Raw genomic sequence first — 19219 nt, 5'->3', positions numbered from 1 at the left:
ACTCCCCAGACGACATGGTTATAATCAACCATGGTGTGGATTAAGGCCAGCGTCGAGTTGACTGTTAGTCAATGGTGTGTTTGATTGACACATCTTCTGCCCTCTCTCCCTCTCTCAGTCCTCCTGCTGGTATCCCATCAGCCATTGTGAGTTCTGCCAGTTGGATTAGTGTGGCAGCTGTTGCTTTAGTCACTCTTGCCAGGGAACTCTGTAGTCGACAAAAATAACAAACTGCGTGTGACGAAATAGTCAATGGTGTCTGATACTCAACAAGATAGCCAATGGTTGTTCAACTCTGCACAACGATGGTTGGTTATTTTGGCCAAACAACCAGCCGTGATGTGAAAAAGTCCCAACACATGACACAACAACCAATCGTTGACTATTTAACCCACCGTTGACTATTTAACCCACCATTGTTTATCATGTTGTCTGAACCCAGTCAAACACTGGCCAGATCTACAGATTACAAATGTGGAATAAAAAGCAGGCAGTAACACTATGAAAGCGTATATGAATGTGGATTGTGCCCCAACAGTTATCAGTGCACTTCAATAACTCTATAAAACAATAGCGTAGATCTAGCCACTGTTTGCCATGTCATCCAAACCTGCAAAGTAGGATTTAGAAACCAGGTTTTTAATCTCCAAAACTTTAAAGATAACCTGTGGTGTTGCCAGTCAGCGAAGGAATTTCTCACCTTAGGTTTCATGACATCTTTCATACCTTACCCAGCTCTAACTGGATTTTCATAAGCCCTGCTTTTCACAAGTCTTGTACAATATGATTGGTCTACCTGAGATGGTTGGGAAGGTAGGTACCATTTGCCAATACTGCAGAGATTGAACTTCTTGAAGAAGAGGTCAACCCAAGCCTCATATGTTCTGATTTATGCATAATGACAAACCAAGTTTTTTTTTTAAAAAAAACCCAGCAACCCTGGGTTGTCATGAATGAGCCAACTATGTAGGTAATCATATTTTCTTAAGTTTTGAAATTTAGGATGGAAGGCATTTTATTCAGGGACCATTTATTTATTTATTTATTTATTACATTTTTATACCGCCCAATAGCCGAAGCTCTCTGGGCAGTTCACAAAAATTAAACCCATGAAGAACATAATGAAACAACCAACAATCTAAAAACACAACTACAAAATACAATACAAAAAGCACAACCAGGATAAAACCATACAGCAGAAGTTGATATAAGATTAAAATACAGAATTAAAACAGTAAAATTTAAATGTAAGTTAAAATTAGTTGTTAAAATTCTGAGAGAATAAAAAGCTCTTCAGCTGGCGATGAAAGGAATACAGTGTAGGCGCCAGGCGGACCTCTCTGGGGAGCTCATTCCACAGTTTGGGGTGCCACAGCGGAGAAAGCTCTCCTCCTAGTAGCCACCTGCCTCACTTCCTTTGGCAGGGGCTCACGGAGAAGGGCCCCTGTGGATGATCTTAAGGTCATCTGATAGACCAAGGGGAATAGCCTGACAAAAAGCATTGCCTTGAACCTAAGGTCTCTCATAATGGTAACCTGTTCTAAGGGGAGTGCAACAAGTTTTTTAAAACAACAACAACAATGGCATGAAGCTTACAAAAGTACAATTCGCATGACCCACACTGAACTGCAGTCCATGATGGATTCAACTAACTAGCCATCTGACTGATCTGGCTGCAAGAGGAAGTAATTCCTAGAAAGTGATGAGGGTCCATAGTTGCTTTTTTTATACTCACCTCAGTGCACATGTAAAAATCATCCTGTTGTGAAAGAATAATCAGATGATGGGTTCACTGGACTTAAATTTCCTTTGTTGAGGATTGATTTTTAGTCTTTTGTATTAGCAAAATTGGATTTTCTTTTCTTTTTAGCATAATGGCTGGCAAGGAGTAGAAAGGGATGGCGGGAAAGCATATCCTATTAAACTGATGGAGCTTCATGGTATTTCCTTGGATTCTAAGACTGAATCAATAACCATATCAGGAATGTGAATGACAGAATGAACTGGTAAATCATAATTAATCAGTTAAAAGGCAGATGGCTTGGTTTGGTTTGGATATAATGTTAAACCATAGTTTAGCATTATGAACCATAGTTTAGCGTTATGAAAAGTAACCTAGCCTCCTGTTGGGCATGCATGCTTCCCACTTGGTGTGGCTGTGAAGAGGAATTTGGAAGCTTTTGCTTCTGTTTTGGATTAACCATAGCTTGCTGTGACAAACTAGTAAATTTTAACTATGTTTTGTTTGAAGCAACCCAACTTCAAGCCATGGTTTATGAAGTTGGCTTGTTTCAACAAACCATAGTTAAGATTAGCCACAGTTTAGGGTTTGGATGAACATCTACGAAATTACAGTTATTCTAAAGGTGGAAGATTCTGATTTCACTGCTGCACAGGAGGAGGATAACTGTGGGGTGGGTGGAGAAAGACCATGATCCTAACACATGCTGCAGCTTGTACTTGCAACATTGAACCACAGTTTAGTATTACATCCAAATGCAGTTGACCAATCAACAAGTGTTTTAATCATTTGCCTGCCTAAAACATATATACATAAAGGGCAGCTAGTGCTGCATTAATGATGCTGCAATAGTGTAAACCAGCACTAGTGCAACATCATTACCATTTGCTAAGAAAAGAGGAAAAAGCAGTGATTTGTCACAGAATTTTGGTGGTATGGTTTATTGCCAAATTTTGCATAAAACCTGCTAATGATGTTGCACTGGCATTGGTTTACGCTAATGCAACATCATTAGCAGTAGGACAGCACTGGATACTGCCCACATATACATACTACATTTTCAATTTATAAATAGTTATAAAATTACTTTTGGAGGCTAGTAGCTCATTTGTGGAATTCACTCAGGTGTGTGAATCCATTGATGGCATGAAGGTGTAGCCAACCATGGAGAATGAATGATCCATTCATATTACAAAATAAACAGAACTGTGGCAGGCTTGTTTTGTATATAATAAATTCTTAAATCATGTAAATTTCTGAAGGGAACTCAAAATGGAAAGATTTAAATAAAATCTTTTAAATAGAAGTCCTAAATAACCCACAGTTCTTGCAATTGAATGTAATAGTACACAATGAATAATCCTGATTTGTTCTGCACTATTTTTGGGTTGGAAAAAAGAGAAAGAAGTAGAACAATGTTACTGATGCTGAGCAGACCATTTTCATTTTGGAAGATAAGAATAACACCACCAAAATGCACAATTTAAACATTAAAACCCAGTAAAGTGACGTTTATAAGTCTAGTGCTAATTTAGGTTCTGCTATTGAAAAGAGGGAGCTTGTTGAAGTGTGAGCAGTGGGTAAGTTCTTTTTTGTCCAACCATGGAGAATGAATGAGGCATCCCAAAGCCCCAGTGATACCTGTACCAAGACAAATCAAGCTTCCTCACTCATGTATATGCGTTTAGAACCACTGCAGATTTTAATGTTCATGTGAGTAAAATACAAATTTCCCACAGGAGAGATATGGCTGCATTTGGATGCCACAGTCGTCAACAGTGGGTTAATAGTCAATTCACAGTTGACTATTTTGCCGATAGTCCCCAAGTGATCAGAGAAATAACCAACCATGAGTTGTCTATAAGCAACTATGAGTGGATTATTAATCCATGATGCGTAGACTAGGTTGTCCCTGTCCCCCTCAGTCCTCCCATTTGTATTAGGGCTGTGCAAGCCTTGGGCCTCAGATTCAGAAATCCAAATCACAGAGGCCATTTTATGGCAGATCCACCATTTTATTTATTTATGTTGGCACCCCACTCTGCCCATCGTTGGTTATTTCCATGGGTTATTTCAGAAAAATAATCCCCCATGGGTTAAAAGAAATCCCACCACATGACACAATAACCCATGATAATTATTTAACCCATTTTGGATTATTTGTCATCCAAACCCAGTCAGGGTATACATTTTTAATGTGTGGAATGTACCCTTATCCTGGTACCCGGAAGTCAGGCCTACTGCTTCTGTCCATCCCATTATGACTGACCAATAAATGGGCTCTTCCACCTCCCTTTTGACAGGACATTTATATTCATTCTAGTTCACCTACAGTCAGGCGCCTGCTGCTATTTCTGAACTGGAATAATCATGTGTGGGTTCCTGTTACTTGTCAAGATTCCTTCTCTTTTTTTGGCTGAAGGGATCCCTCTGAGAGTTTGTTTGGCAGTCTCTCTTATCCAGCTGATGTAGATTCAACCTTAGAGGGGTGCCCACCTCTATCTAGACAGGGATAACCTGGCTTCAGTTTTCCATGCTCTGGTAACCTCCAAGTTAGATTACTGCAATGCACTCTACGTAGGGCTGCCTTTGAAGACGGTTCGGAAGCTGCAGCTCATGCAAGATGCAGCGGCCAGATTGATTTCGGGAACCAGAAGGTTCGACCATATAACACCTGCTCTGGTCCGCTTGCACTGGCTGCCTGTATGTTTCCGAGCCCAATTCAAGGTGCTGGTTTTGACCTATAAAGCTTTACACGGCTTGGGACCACAATACCTGATGGAACGCCTCTCCCAACGTGAATATACCCGGTCACTACGTTCAACATCTAAGGTCCTCCTCCAAGAGAGGCTCGGAGTGTGGCAACGAGGAACGGGGCCTTTTCGGTGGTGGCCCCCAGACTATGGAACAATCTCCCTGACGAGGCTCGCCTGGCGCCAACTCTGCTGTCTTTCCAGCACCAGGTTAAGAGTTTCCCCTTTGCCCAGGCATATGGCGGCACATCTTAATCACCCACATGTTTAGTTTTTAACTGTTTTTAATGCTTTATGTGTATATGTTCTGTGTTTTAGAATTTTAAATTTTGTATACTCGTTTTTTTCTTAATTTTAGAATTTCTATAAACTGCCCAGAGAGCCCTGGCTATGGGAGCGGTATATAAGTGCAATAAATAAATAAATAAATAATTCATTAGATGCAACTGGCAAACTGGGGTCTGGCCCATGCTAGCTTGTGCCGCAAGAAATTTCATGGACTTTAATTGGTGCCAGAAGACTCAGATTTGGCTGTAAGACTGAAAGTTATGTTATATGGCTTTAAAGAGGGACTAGACAAATTGATGGAAGTTAAGGCTATCAATGGCTTCTACGAATGTTGGGTATATGCTATCTCCAGCTGCTGGGTAACAACAACGTGAATGAGCTGTTGCCTTCATGTCATGCTCTGGGCCAGTCCTACCATTGGGCAGAGTGAGGCAGATTTGACTCAGGTGGCAGATTTTTGTGGGGGCACCCTCCTAGCTGTTCGTACTGGACTTCCTAGTTGTTCCCCTCCATTGCAAGACAGAGCTGTGTATGTCGCGCAATGTATTGTGGCCTCCCTAAACTAATCTGGTGTGATAGAGGCACAAACCCATCACTAGTGTTGAATTATGATTCAACTGCCAAAGCAGCCAGTTCTTGTACATAGAATGAGGCAGGGGTGGCATTTTTGTCCTGAGGGTTGGCCCAAGCAAACTGTCTTGAGCCAGTCCTGGACATACTTGTGGGTTTCTTTGAAACATTTGATTGGCCTTTGAATGGGACAGGATGCTGAACTAGATAGCAAGATCACTAATTAAGGCAAAAATAGAAAAGGATTAACTTATTGAAAAACATAGTATATAATGGGGTATATCATGCTTTAGAGACAGTTGGACTAAAGCCTACGAGAGCAATTCTGTGGTTCCTCAGAAAATCCCTACCGTTGTCAGAAACCGTCCACAACACCTGCGGAGCCAAGGTGAGGAAAGGTTTGTGTTGTGTTGCTTGTGAACCTGCCCAGTGCAAATAAAAGCCAGCTCTATGAACAAATATTTTGAGAGAAGACTGTTAAAGCTCATTTCAAGAGAACATTGAAAGAAAGCTGCTTCGATGCCTGCTCTGTCAATGGCTACAAGATGTGATATTCAAATGGAAATTCCATGTTTTGAGGCAGGAGGAAGCCACTGCTGCTTGGATGGTCAGCTTCGGCCATTTTGTAAAACAGGATGCTTAGTTGTCCTTCGCTATGATCCAGCAAGGGTTTTCTTATAGTCTACTTTTTATACTGCATTTCCACAATATTCTATGGGTCATTTATAAAAGTAAAATGTGGAGATTATTAAGATACAACTACTGAGGTGTTCAATATAAACCCAATAGAATAAATAACTCCATAGTTTAAAGGAAACAGCTGTATAGAAACAGAGGCTTTGAAGCTACTGTGAAAGAAGCTCTGATTCTTGTTATTTCAGGCTTGCTCATTTATCAGCATAAAGGCAAACCAGAGTCGTGCCGTGTGGGTTTAAGCAGATTCCATGGCTAAAAATATAGTTTCAACACTTTTTGTGTGCATTTGACAGGACTACACAAAGAATATATTAGTAATCTCTTTATCAGCTATGAACAAAAAAAATTTCAGAGAGAGAATTCTGTTTGAGTTTGAATTTAATCTGTGCTGTGCTAGTACCTTCAAAAAGTTTTAATTAGGTGTTAGTTTCTCTGTTGTTGAGTATTTTGTTTTTTGGGGAGCTTCTTCTTTTTTTCATTGTAGGCACAGATGGCAACCAGAAATCTGCTGACCAATATTAGTGATACAGAAAAAGTAACTCTTGACAACTTTCCCCCACTTAATATTGGATCGCACCATGGTGACAAGGAAACAACTTCTTGTTGACAGTCAATAGCAAAAGAAAGGGGAGTGCTTTCACAGTTTTGCTGCTATGCTGTTATATCCCAGCAATGCTTTCTTAAGATTTCAAACTAAAACCCAAATCCTAAATTTATCTGTTGAAATCAGTGGAATAAATAAACGAGTTCAGGTATTATTGTTATTATTTTTGTTAAGGATTGAACATTAAGAATGTAAAAGAGACTGTAGCCAGCACATAAAAGTTTGGGATCTGCGACTGCCAAACAAGTAGATTACAATACTACAGTAATAATGGGGTATGCATAATTCTGACCTCATTATCTATTTTAGGGAGATTAGTCTTCCGTTGATCAATTTAATCAGGCCTTTGCACCACCATTGATTTAACATAAAATTACTTCACTCATTGATTTTGGGGCAAAAATTTAAGATAATGGCCACAATCCAGATACAAATAGTGTGACCACAACAACAGCAATCCCAGGGTTGGTGCATTACAGAGCAGCATTGTGGGTCCATGTTCAGGGACTCAGAGCTCACCACCAAGTCTGACATTCCCTATTTACTTCTTATGGACAATCCAGCTCTTTATTCAATGCTATATGGACCACTCAGGGCCCCTACTTTCCTGCTGTGCCTCTTCACACTTTTCTGGGTTGCACATGCATGTGCAGCCTTTTCTGGAGATTTCAGGATTGGTTTGGATATCTGCCGTACCATAAGGGTGGAGGAAGCTGTAACATAAATAAATGTTGTAACATAGATGACAGCATGGGTATGGAGTCTCATGAGTCTGTGGCTTGACTGCAGCTAAATTCCTTTTGGAAAGGGGGTTGAACATCGGAGGACATGCCCAACTGCCAACCAGTTGCTGCAGGTAGCTAATGCTTGTTGCCAAGACAACAAGAATTTGGAGTCATCACATGAAGCGGATTGGTGGCAGATTCAGGACAGATAAAAAGAAAGTACTTCTTCACACAGCACATAGTTAAACTATGGAATTTGCTTCCATAAGATGTAGCAATGGCCACCAATTTGAATCGTTTTAAAAGGTTATTAGACAAATTCATGGAGGAAAGGGTAGCAATGGCTGCTAGTCCCGATTGCTATATGCTACCTCCAGTATCAGACGCAGTTTGCCTATGTACACCAGTTGCTGGGGAACATGAGCAGGAAGGTGCTGTTGCACCCATGTCCTATTTGTGGGTTTCTCGCAGGCAGAATGCTGGACCAGATGAACACTCGGTCTGATCCAATATGGCTGCTCTTATTTTTTAACAGCTAGTCAAAATATCCAAAATAAGCTATCCAAAATAAGTGTGTGTGTGTGGGGGGGAATGACCTATTCATAATCTTCAAAAAAGATGTGGGAGATTGGCTGAAAGGAATCCTGAGTCCTGCCTTAAATATTAGTGTTTATATCTAGAAGAGGGTAAGGTCAAAAACCAAATGCCTCAGATTCTCTAAGGATGGGTAACTGTGTCAGCACAGAGAGCAGCGTAATTAAAGCTAAATATCTATTCACTAGACTGCCTATTGGTTGTGATTTCAACTTAAAATATTAGTGTTGCATATTAAATATGTAAGACTGCAACTGGCTGTGCAGTTTTCAAAATGCTTCTATGATTGCGGATTGATGGGTTATCCCCATTCATAGAATCATAGAATCATAGAATAGCAGAGTTGGAAGGGGCCTACAAGGCCATTGAGTCCAACCCCCTGCTCAATGCAGGAATCCACCCTAAAGCATCCCTGACAGATGGTTGTCCAGCTGCCTCTTGAATGCCTCTAGTGTGGGAGAGCCCACAACCTCCCTAGGTAGCTGATTCCACCGTCGCACTGCTCTAGCAGTCAGGAAGTTTTTCCTGATGTCCAGCCGGAATCTGGCTTCCTTTAACTTGAGCCCGTTATTCCTTCCCTCTCATCACTTAGTAGGGGTTTTTGTTTGTTTGTTTTGCAAAGTAACAGCATTGCCGGGTGCCACACACAAAACATGGTAGCCCCATTCCACAGTGCTGTGCTACCACGATGTGCCAGATAGGATGTGACACCAGTACAGTGCCCCGTCCAATTGTTTCTGGGCCAGTTGCAGTAGCTCATCGGATCAGACTGGAAGACAAGCAAAGAAAGGCAGTCAAATCCTGCTATTCTCCAAAGCTTTAAGTTAAATGCTAGATGTAAACAGCTTAATGGAATCATCACGAGCATTACTGAAAGATTTAACAAATGATTGGCAGGTCTATATTAGAGTATAGTAAATAAGAAAAGACAACTTTAAAGATTATTGATTCCAAGGGGTAGGATCAAGAACAGGGCATGCCTAGATAAAATATCTGTCAATTGGTTTTACTAAATACCGGCCAAGCATGATTTTCAACAGAAGGTGTACAATCCCACGCAAAACACTGATTAAAATGCTTAATCAAGTAAGCTGAGATGACAAACAAGAGCAGCTGTAGAGCAAAGATTGTACATATCAACTCTGAACATAGGAAAAAGTAATAGTTGTCCAAAAATTACAATTCAAGCCACAAATCTAATAAAAATCTGACCGCATAGCATTCTGAAATGATGGTGAAGCAAACATTTCTTTTTGAGGGAGGAAAGGTTTCTTTAAAGTTTTAGTTCTGTGTTTTAAATATGCACTAGCTTAACTGTAGTTATTCTGTGAATATGCATAAAGCACAAGTACATTTTAATGAGCAGCCAGCAGCTGAATTCACATAAGTAGGCAACCACTGTGTCTAATATTATAGCTAAGAACTTTGTAGTGGTGATTATAAAATAATTCTCAGCTGATGAGGGATTTGAATCCAGCTTTTCCCATGTTCATATCCAACACTTTGGTTGTCAGTCTGAGGCTAATGACATAATATGGTAAACATTAGGGGTGTGCACGGACCCCCCGCTCCACTTCTCTTCCAGATCCGCTATTTGCAGATCGGGCCGCTTCGCTCCGCCCCCGCTCCGGCCCATGTCCGCTCCGCTCCGCTGCGGAGCTCCGGATCTAGATTGGAGCTCCATTCCCCCACCCCATAGGCTTGCATTAAGCTAAAAAAGTATACAACTTTTTTTCTGTGAAAGTTAGAAACCTCAAGTTTGGCACCATGACACCTCATGGGGGTATACACATGCACACCAAGACTCAAGGCAATCCCATCATCCCCTGATTTTTGGGGAATTTATGAAAATCGGGCACCCCATTCACACCCCTTTCGATAGCTCCGTCAATGTGCATGTTAAAAACCTCAAACTCGCCACCATGATAGCTTATCCAGGGATACACACGCACGCCCAGACTCAAGGCAGTCCCATCATCCCCTGTTTTTTGGCGGGGCTTAAACCTGCAGACATCTCAATGGGGCCATTTCAAAGGAAATCCCAACATGCCATGAATTGGGGAGTAGAGATAAACCTATGAATCTTCTTCCACACTTGAAAAATGGATTTGGAACTTCCAAAAGTCTAATTGAGCGCAGGAAGGTCTTCTCCCCTGAGTCAAAGCCAGACACACACAACCTCCCTGCGAGGCGGGCAGGGGAGGAGGGAGGGAAGGCAGGCAGGCAGCAGACATTTCTGGGGGCATAAGGAAGTGAGCCAAGGATAAGCCAGTAATGCATATAAAATGGAATAAATAAATACATAAATAAACGAAGGAGGGGTGGAATTAAAAGCAGCAATGTTGCTGAATAAACAACAAGAAGAACTTTTTTAAAAAGGCTATATCTGCCTTTTACCAGCAATAGGGGGACGTGCCCAGGGGAGGGGGAATCATCGGCCAATTTAACTGGTCCTGTCTAAGAACCAGTCTTTTAAGAAGCAACGCTGTCAGTTCAACTCATGAAAGCCATTGCTCCACCACGAGAGCTCTACTAAGAAGTAAAGCTCTCACTTCAACTCATGATAGGCATTGCTCCACCGGGTTACTCTCTTTGGAGGGCTCTGATAGCCCTCCAAGTACAGGAGAGAGTGGGGGCATGTCCACATGGCATGCCCTAGGGGAGCTCATCCCCTTGCACCACATCTTTTCAGTTGTTCCCCAAAGTTAGGGTGGGTAGCAGTGCTCTTTTATTATTGGCTTAGTATATGATTTCAGGTTGTGTTTGTGCATTTGGTGGGGCTACTGTTTTAAAAAACACTGGGAAAAGTCCGTTCAGACTAAGAAAGAGAAGTTCCCAGAATCCCAAGTTACCCATTTTGCCTATCCCCTCCTCCAACTTTGGGATCATGTGATCATGACCGGGAGTTGACTCTGCCCCTCAGCAATCGAAACAGGTAACCTTTTTCCCGCCTTTACCCTACTTTTTAAAAAATTCTAGCATGCGAACCGCACCACACAAAGAGCTGAGAGTAGGCTCAAAATGACCCCCATCCACGACTCTCTAAGCACAAGAATTTTCAGAAAGATAGCTTCAAGAACAACACAGTTATCCCTCTTTCTTTTCCGCAATGCAATCCTATGGGCGAAATGTTTCAAAATGGCGATCGGATCGGTCCGCGAAAAGAGAAGCGCTCCGCGTATGGCCACTTCTCTTCGCTGTGCTTCTACGGGTCCCCAGTCCGCTTCTACTCTGCCTCTGGGCAAGGCGGAGCAGGCCAATTTGCTCCTGCTTCTACGCTTCTAATTGGAGCGGAGCACATGCCTAGTAAACATGGTGGTTAAATGTAAACCATATTTTGGAGTGTAGATCTTTACCACCTGATCTCCAGTTTGCTGCATGTGTGTGTTGTGGCTAAAGTGTCAGACTGGGAGTTGGGAGATCTGGGTTCTAGTCCCCACTCGGCCATGAAAGCTCACTGGGTGATTTTGGGCCAGTCACAGACTCGCAGCCCAACCCACCTCACAGAGTTGTTATTGTGAGGATAAAATGGAGAGGAGGAGGAGGATTATGTACACTGCCTTGGGTTCCTTGGAGGAAAAAAGGCAGGATATAAATGCAATAATAAATAAATAAATAAATATTATGGAAATATCTTCATGAAGTTATAAAGATGTTTGTTTTGTTAAAGTTGGAGCATCCTATAATACATACAATGGCACACAAGCAGGAACAGATACACATAACAGAATCCATTTCCTAGAAAATGGTTGGTTTTCGTAGGGCCTCCCAGAAAGCCTATTTTGAAAACAAGTTAATGCATGTTAAGCTTCTTCTAATGAGGAAGAGCAGTGCACTGTTAACATCTTTTAGATTGCCTTCATAGATAATGTGCAGTATCATTAATATCTGTGTTTTGAAAAATTGATTTTGTGGTTCTTCAAGGAAGCGTAAGATATGCCAATTTTATCTTTCCATTGAGCACAAGAATGACTGTGCCCTTTGTGCCTTTCTTGAGCAACAAAAAGAAATAAATGTGCACCGTGTAATTTTGAAGTACCTTGCCTACTCTATACACAAAGAGACTGAGTTTTTTGTATTCAAGCATTGTAAGCAAACACAATTAGTACTGTGACAAACAAATCACTTTTGCTTTTTCTCTTTTCAGCTTGATTATACCAAATATGTAAATAAGATTATTGGCAGTGGCAAATATGTATCTTGTTTATCAGATGACACTTCCCATTTGATTATATACTTTGCTACTTCCTAGTCAGCCGGACTAACCTAGAAGACCATTTATAAAACAGGCCATTGGATATCTGAGATATATAGTTGGGATACATCTGAATCAACACTCTTGTTGCCTTGTTTTTCTTCTGCTAAAAGAAATTAGCAAACACAATTAAACATGCCTCTAGATTAATGGGTGCAATTGGCAAACTGTTATAATAATAGGAAAGAAAAATAGGTATGATCGTCCTGGAAGGTGGGCAGGAAGGAGTACAATAAAGCACAGGCTTTTGTGTTGGGAAAAATACCTGAACAAGCAGAATATGAACAGCGAAAGGTCAAATATTTCAATATGGAATATCAGTTGCAGATTGTACAAAAATACTCTTTTAGATCCACACTTGGAGCTAATAAACTAAATACTGTGTAAAACAAGTGTGATATATTATTAATTTTTTGCCAGCATGGCTGGAAGCCATTAAAATAATGTTGGCGTGCCAATGACAACATGATTTTTGACCATCCAAAACCATGTTAGGTATATTGTGACCATTTCAAGTATCTTCTTTGATGTACAAGCATCCACAGTGACTGTCCTTGACAAGCACCAGAAAATGAATTTGATTCCTCTAATGCAAAAGGTAATTGGATTTTTTCTTTATTGAATGCATCTCTTTAATGACTACCTTTACTTAGGCCAATTTAACTGCGAGTGACCTGACATTGATCTGATGATAGGACTCAAAATAAATGCTGGAGCTATGAGATGAAAAAGATCAATGCTTGATCGTCTGTGTTGGTAGGGTGGGGGGGACGTTTCCTATTTTTTTCAGCTCTCAGATAATATCTCCTGCTTGAATATCATTCTTATAAAGCACAGAGTTGAAATAATTGATCATTCAGTAGCAGATTGCATCCTTCTAGCATGTATAATAAGTAATTTCCAGAAAGTGCCTCGGAGACAACACTTTGAAAATTGAATAAAATTCAACCAGCAATAAACTTGCTTCTTGCAAATGCTTATTACAATTCAATGTATTCCTAGAACAGAGGGCACCATCCACCAACGTCTGCTGTTTTGCAGTCGCTAATCGTATCAGTGGGGCTTGCCAAGGGAACAGCAATACCAAGCGGAGTGAGTTAAAATTTTAAAGGTCACACTTCCATGGCAAAGTGCTTTTCCAAATCTTTGTTAACATGCCAAACCTAGGAACAAGCTTAAAAGGCAATATATTAATATATAACATAGACATTCACACATCTTCTGTGAAGGCAAACAGGCCAGATTAAAAAAAAAAAAAATCCAGGACCTACCTATTAACTTGAATCTTTGATCCAGAAAGGAAATGCCTGAGGTATGAGTTCATGACATTAGGATTGTTTTTTTAGTAGAGTACCAATGAGTGTTTCAAAACCACTAGGAAGAGTCACACTTACACATATACCAGTTTACCACAGTTTGCGATTGGCAGTGCAAAGGGATGTTATGAGATCCTTCCCTGCTAAGTCACAGAAAGATGCTCAAAGTAATTCACTGTTGCCATCCTTTAGGCTGTTAATGCAGATTATTTATTTATACAGAAACCTGATTCATGTATATCCCACCTTTTTGCCATGGAACTCAAAGTGGTGTACCAAAGATAGTCTTCTTTGCCCCACGGTGGCTGTGAATTGGCGCTGTGATGGTTATATGATGCAGCCACCGTAGAGCTTTCCCCTAAAGCTGCTCATTAGAAAAGTTCAGGACTTACCCTGACTTTCCCCTTCGTCACCACGACTCTTCTACCATGTGACCTCACTCTGACATTGAACTGGGGGCATTCCAGGGCAGATGGCAACCATTGATTGGTCACTGGAAATTGGGCAGAGGACAGGGGGCAGGCCCGGTGAGCCAAATGGATGCTGGAAAGCTTGTGCTGCCTCCTGCAATTTAGGCCATAGCTAGACCTAAGGTTTAACCCTGGATCATCCAGGGGTCAAACCTGTTCATCTAGGTGACATACAGGGGATCCAGTGCTCAGGAAGGAGCGAACCCTGGATGATCCCAGGATAAACCTTAGGTCTAGCTGTGGCCTAAGATTACCTGCTGCCACCCCACAGCAGTGAAACTGTGGGGTTTAGTGCAACATGGTGGTAAGGCGGTGCTGTGAAGGCATGGCTCCAGATTAGAAGCGACCTACAGAATTACTTGGGAGGGTTTACCATTTGGGTCAGATCTGGTATCTCTCACTTACATGGTTTATGGCAGGGTCCAAATTCCATTTTGGAGAATCTTTCAGTGCCTGCATTCCAGTGGTGGATATGGCCAAAGGGAAAAGCCCAAATACCAAAAATCCAAGCATATTTTAGCTGAAACCTCTTACTGCCAGTAACTAAGCCTTAAGTTTTTACTGTCACTGTTTTTTTCTAAATGGTTTATGTTGCTATTTTAGTTCGTTGTATTTTATATTTTATTGGTTTATAATTTTGCCCTTGTTGACTGCTTAAGGAGGCTTCATCTTGAAAGATATATATTGAACTGCCCAGAGAGCTTCGGCTATTGGGCGGTATAAAAATGTAATAAATAAATAAATAAAATATATAATCAGGGAGAGAGCAGCATAAAGAGAAATCCTGGCTTGGCACTCAACACTGCAATCCAAGGAAGTGAAGCCTGAGAATCCTACATACTGAAGACCATATGTCAGCTGTGATCTGCTTTCCACTCTTGGTGCCAGTGAAAATTAAGCAGTTAGAAAGAAGATGAAACCCACACACTGTTCTCTTATAAGTTATTTGGGTGGAGGGAATGAAAATGCTGGTTCTCATTTTTAATGCTCATATTTAAATAGGCCATCTGTTAATCTGTACCAAAGTTATGGTTAGTAAGAAGGAAAGAAAGAAACAAAAGAGAAATCAATAGCAGCTAAACATATTTGATTGCCCTTATCCTTGGGATGTACAAAAGCCATATGTTTAGGGAGAACATGTCCTAAAGTTGCAAATGAATGAGTGTTTAGTAGACCAGTCTTCTGAGCCATCAGTCAGGGTTATAAGCAAAACACTTAAAGTCTGAAATAATAAAAACCAAAACTTTTTTTGCAATCAAGACAGATCAAGCCTGCAGATATAGCTGCTAAGCTTCTCATTTTTAAATTCTAGCTGCTGGAGGATTATAAGCCCCCTGTTGTTTTGTTGGATGGGGGGAAGTATGTTCAAATATCTGTAGTATTTATGCATATATTAATAATTTAATGGATCAATCATCTGGAGCTCACAAAACACTTCATGTCTTATGATATATAAACAGATATGTTCCTTTTGTCCATCTAGCCCAATATTGCCAATACTGACTGGCAGTAGCTCTCCAGGGTTTTGGACAGGACTCCTTTACCAGTCCTGCCTGGAAGTGCCTGGGATTGAACTTGGAACCTTTTGCATGCAAAGCATCTGCTTTACCATTGAGCTACAAAATATGCCCATGCATATGTGCCCTCCAAAGACCACACTCATTCACCCCATTGAAGTTAATGAGTCTCTTTGCATAAAGCTTATAAATCAGGGACCCCTACTCTGTGGCCCCGAAGGTTTTGGATTGTCTGTTGGAGAGTTGCATGCATGCCACACCCATATACACACACGGAAAGCGTGCAAACACAGAATCTTCTGTTCCTACTCTTACTCCTCAGTAAGAGAAAGCCAGCCATCTTACCTCTCTGCTGCTGGCAACCTGAGAGTTGCTGTGATCTGCTCTCAAAGTGCTCTATGATGCAAGAGGACACTCTGTCACCCTCCTGCATCATAGAGCTGGCTATTGAACTGGATATATTGGCTCTTTAGGAGAGAGATAAGATTGCTGGCCATTTTCTTTTCTGTGGTAAAGCAGCAGTGGTTCTTCAGGGTGGAGCTGGCTGAAATATGTTTGAAAGTAATGGTGGCTACATTGCCAGCTGTTTTTTTTTGTATTGTGGGCTGCAGTTTGGGCCACAGTTTGGCAGCACCCTGGACTTTCTTGGGGCAGGGGTGGATGTGACCTGTGGGCCATGTGTTGCTCACCTCTTCTGTAAAATGTCACAGAAGCCATTAGAGATTATTACTAGGCATCCATTTGGGAAGTCCATGCCCACCTGACAGACTGTGTCTGGAGGTACGAGCAACTACAGAAGCAACTTGCAGTGATGCAGTATGAGAAGCAGCTGTATTGAAAAACAAAGCATAAGTCCTGGAGCATGCTCACAAATCCTTGCGTTAACCCAAAACAGCTTTCCAGAGCATGACTCATGCCTACAATAAAGGAATGACTAATGCATGTTACTGTCAAATGTAGAGAATATAGAATAACTTAGCTGGAGTCATGTCTTTATACTCTCACTTTGATCCAAGAGTGAGTTCTGTCAGCTGAATGGCTAAACAACCCAACAGTATCCAGTTAACCAAATTGATTCACATTCTTTATTTATTGATTGTATTTATGCTCCACTTTTTGGCTAAAATTTACAGCCCAAGTAAATTTATTGGGCATACAAGGAAGTGTTTATGGCAGTCTCTTCTGGTTCTTAGCAGTTGATGACATAGTCCCAACTGATGGTCAAGATGCCAGTCCCAGAAGCAACCTCTCCAGTGTTCTGCATAGTATGCTTCATAGTCTTCTGGTCCCTGGCAGTTGATGATATAGTCTAGTTCATGGAAAGAGCTAAAGATATAGAAAAATTTGCCAGCACTCTGAAATAGCCCCTCCAAAAATTGTCAGTGTATCTGTTCCTCTCATTTCTATCCATGTTTGCATTTAGTTATTGAAACCCCCCAAAATAGGTAAATAGGCAAAGTAATATTAGTCTCTTTGGTACACTGGCCAAGAGCTCCCACCTAAAATTCTCCCACCTCTCTCTTTGGCCACCAATTTTATTCTCAAACTTAGACTTTGTCCTATGAGGAAAGGAAAGGAAATGGGAGTTCAGAAGATCCATTCATTGTGCAAGGCAAGTGCTGTCCATGGTGCTGAAGTAGTAAACTGTGGAAGAGAAATTTGGCTCTACGTGTGTAACAGTCTAACTACGTGCAATGTTAATTGCATACTTACAATCACACCATTGGATTTTCTTTATTTAATTACAGGCACACAGGGAATATTTTTAATTGGGTTTTCAGCATCAAAGTCATGCCAAATGCAACTTCCCCCACACTGCAAATAGGCTCCAAAAAACAAGCTTCCATGAGCACCAACAGTGTTTTTATGTCTTATGATTTGGGGGGCATTTGATGATAATGTTGTGTACTTGGTAGACAGTGGATTAAAGTTTAAAAACCATTGCTCTAGAGCATGTGTATGCTAGTAACATTGCAGGTATTGGAAATTAGTCCCATACTTGCTCATTCTGGCAGGGTAGCAGGATTTTTAGTTTCACTGCAAAAGCAAATATGGGAACAGGTTTTGTGTAATACCACACAGGTGCAGGGATTACAATCTCAGTTGCAGGAAATTTCAAAGGATTGCAGATGGAGAACTGGGGGGGGGGGAAACACCTCTCTCCACAGAGAGGTCCTCTCATAGATCATTACAGCTGTGGTCACATTTTGATATCTGTAGAGATAAAAAAGAATAGAATCAATAGGTGCAAAATGAAAGGAAACACTGTTTTTTCCATTAAATTCTATTTTGCACCCATTGATTTTATTTTTTAACCCTCTGTTGATTGGGTTAATTCTTTTTTTAACCCTTCTGTTATGTTGCTTGCTTCGTGACAAATTTAGCCAAATGGTAATCAAGTCTGCTTATTTGCCAAAATCAGTGGTCCATACAGCTAATAACCCTTTCCCAAGTGGTGATTCATTCAGAATTATACAACTGCAGAAGTTGACTTCAGACACGTTTCACTGACATTCATGCCCATTGACTTGCCTTCTAGGGATTGCTTCACATACAGTTTGGCTTATCTTCTTTTTGCATCCTACCTCTCTCCCCCCCCCCCCTCAATGCCAAATGGAACTCCATTTATGGTTCTAGGAAAAAACAAAAACAGCTGTGAAGTCATGCTTTGCTGGTGTGACATATGGAGGCATGTTGGTAAAAAATAAATAAATGTGGTATTTCCTCTTTTGCATGTGTGCAAACCACCCATAGTGAAAATAAACCTATGGCTATCCTATGCCCACTTCTGTATGAGTAAGCCCCATTGAACTCAGTAGGACTTACATCTTGGTAAACTTGCCTAAGATTGGACTGCATAGATGCATGTATAATATTTCCTTGATGATTCTCATGTGAAGATGCGAACATTGGGCATAATCTAAAATTATGGGAAAACTTTATAATCCAAATGTTTTTATCTAGCCTGAACTCACTAGCTTGTACTGGTCTCTCTCTCTCTCTCTCTCTCTCTCTCTCTCTCTCTCTCTCTCTCTCTCTCTCTCTCTCCCCGTCTCCACTCCAGGTCACAGATATGATGCTCCAGGACAAACCTTATCCTGACTGGGGAAAATCTGCTAGAGCTTTCTGGAAAAGGGGGAATATCAGGATCATTTTATTCTGGTAAGTGACAACACAGTTCAATTCCTGGGAATGTCTCTGTGTGTGTGTTTGTATGGAATATGCACTCTAAATCTATGGTTGTGAACCACTTTAAAGGGGTTACTTCCTAAGCCAGTTACTCTAAATTGTAACTGTCGTCTAAAACAAAATGCCACATTGTATCTGTCTATCCAGAAAAAAACTGATTAAGCATTTTTAATATGGTAGAAATGAAGATTTACACTGAATCAGGAACTAAAGGTATACACAACTCTGTGATTCTCCTCTGCAACATGTCCATCAAGTATCAGAAGCCCAAATACTATTTTGGATTAATTTATGCATCTGAACTAAAACAATCACAGCTTGGATTCAGTCTATCCCAGCAAGTCATCATTATTATAAAAACTGACACTAGGGGAGTGTGAGTGTGTGTGTGTGGGGGGGGAACCTGTTTCAGAAACCATTCATTATTGTTCTCTTCTCTTCATTCTATTCTTGCTTTGGCTTGTGTTTTATTCATAAAAGATAGCATTTGTTTTTCGTGCA

At 40.9% G+C, this 19219-nt stretch overlaps 1 protein-coding gene across 1 annotated transcript in view; it reads left to right on the top strand.

Annotated features, from left to right (window-relative positions):
- Positions 1-19219, top strand: part of TMEM117 (transmembrane protein 117) — a 244784-nt gene that overhangs the window by 127995 nt on the left and 97570 nt on the right. Inside the window, exon 5 of the mRNA XM_063134815.1 lies at positions 18594-18691. Coding sequence (XP_062990885.1) covers positions 18594-18691 — 98 coding nt within the window. The remainder of the gene's footprint in view (positions 1-18593; positions 18692-19219) is intronic.

This window comes from Elgaria multicarinata, chromosome 9 (assembly GCF_023053635.1).
Source record: "Elgaria multicarinata webbii isolate HBS135686 ecotype San Diego chromosome 9, rElgMul1.1.pri, whole genome shotgun sequence".
Taxonomy (NCBI): domain Eukaryota; kingdom Metazoa; phylum Chordata; class Lepidosauria; order Squamata; family Anguidae; genus Elgaria; species Elgaria multicarinata.
Note: the sequence above shows the minus strand (reverse complement) of the source record. Positions and strands in the feature narration are given on the sequence as shown.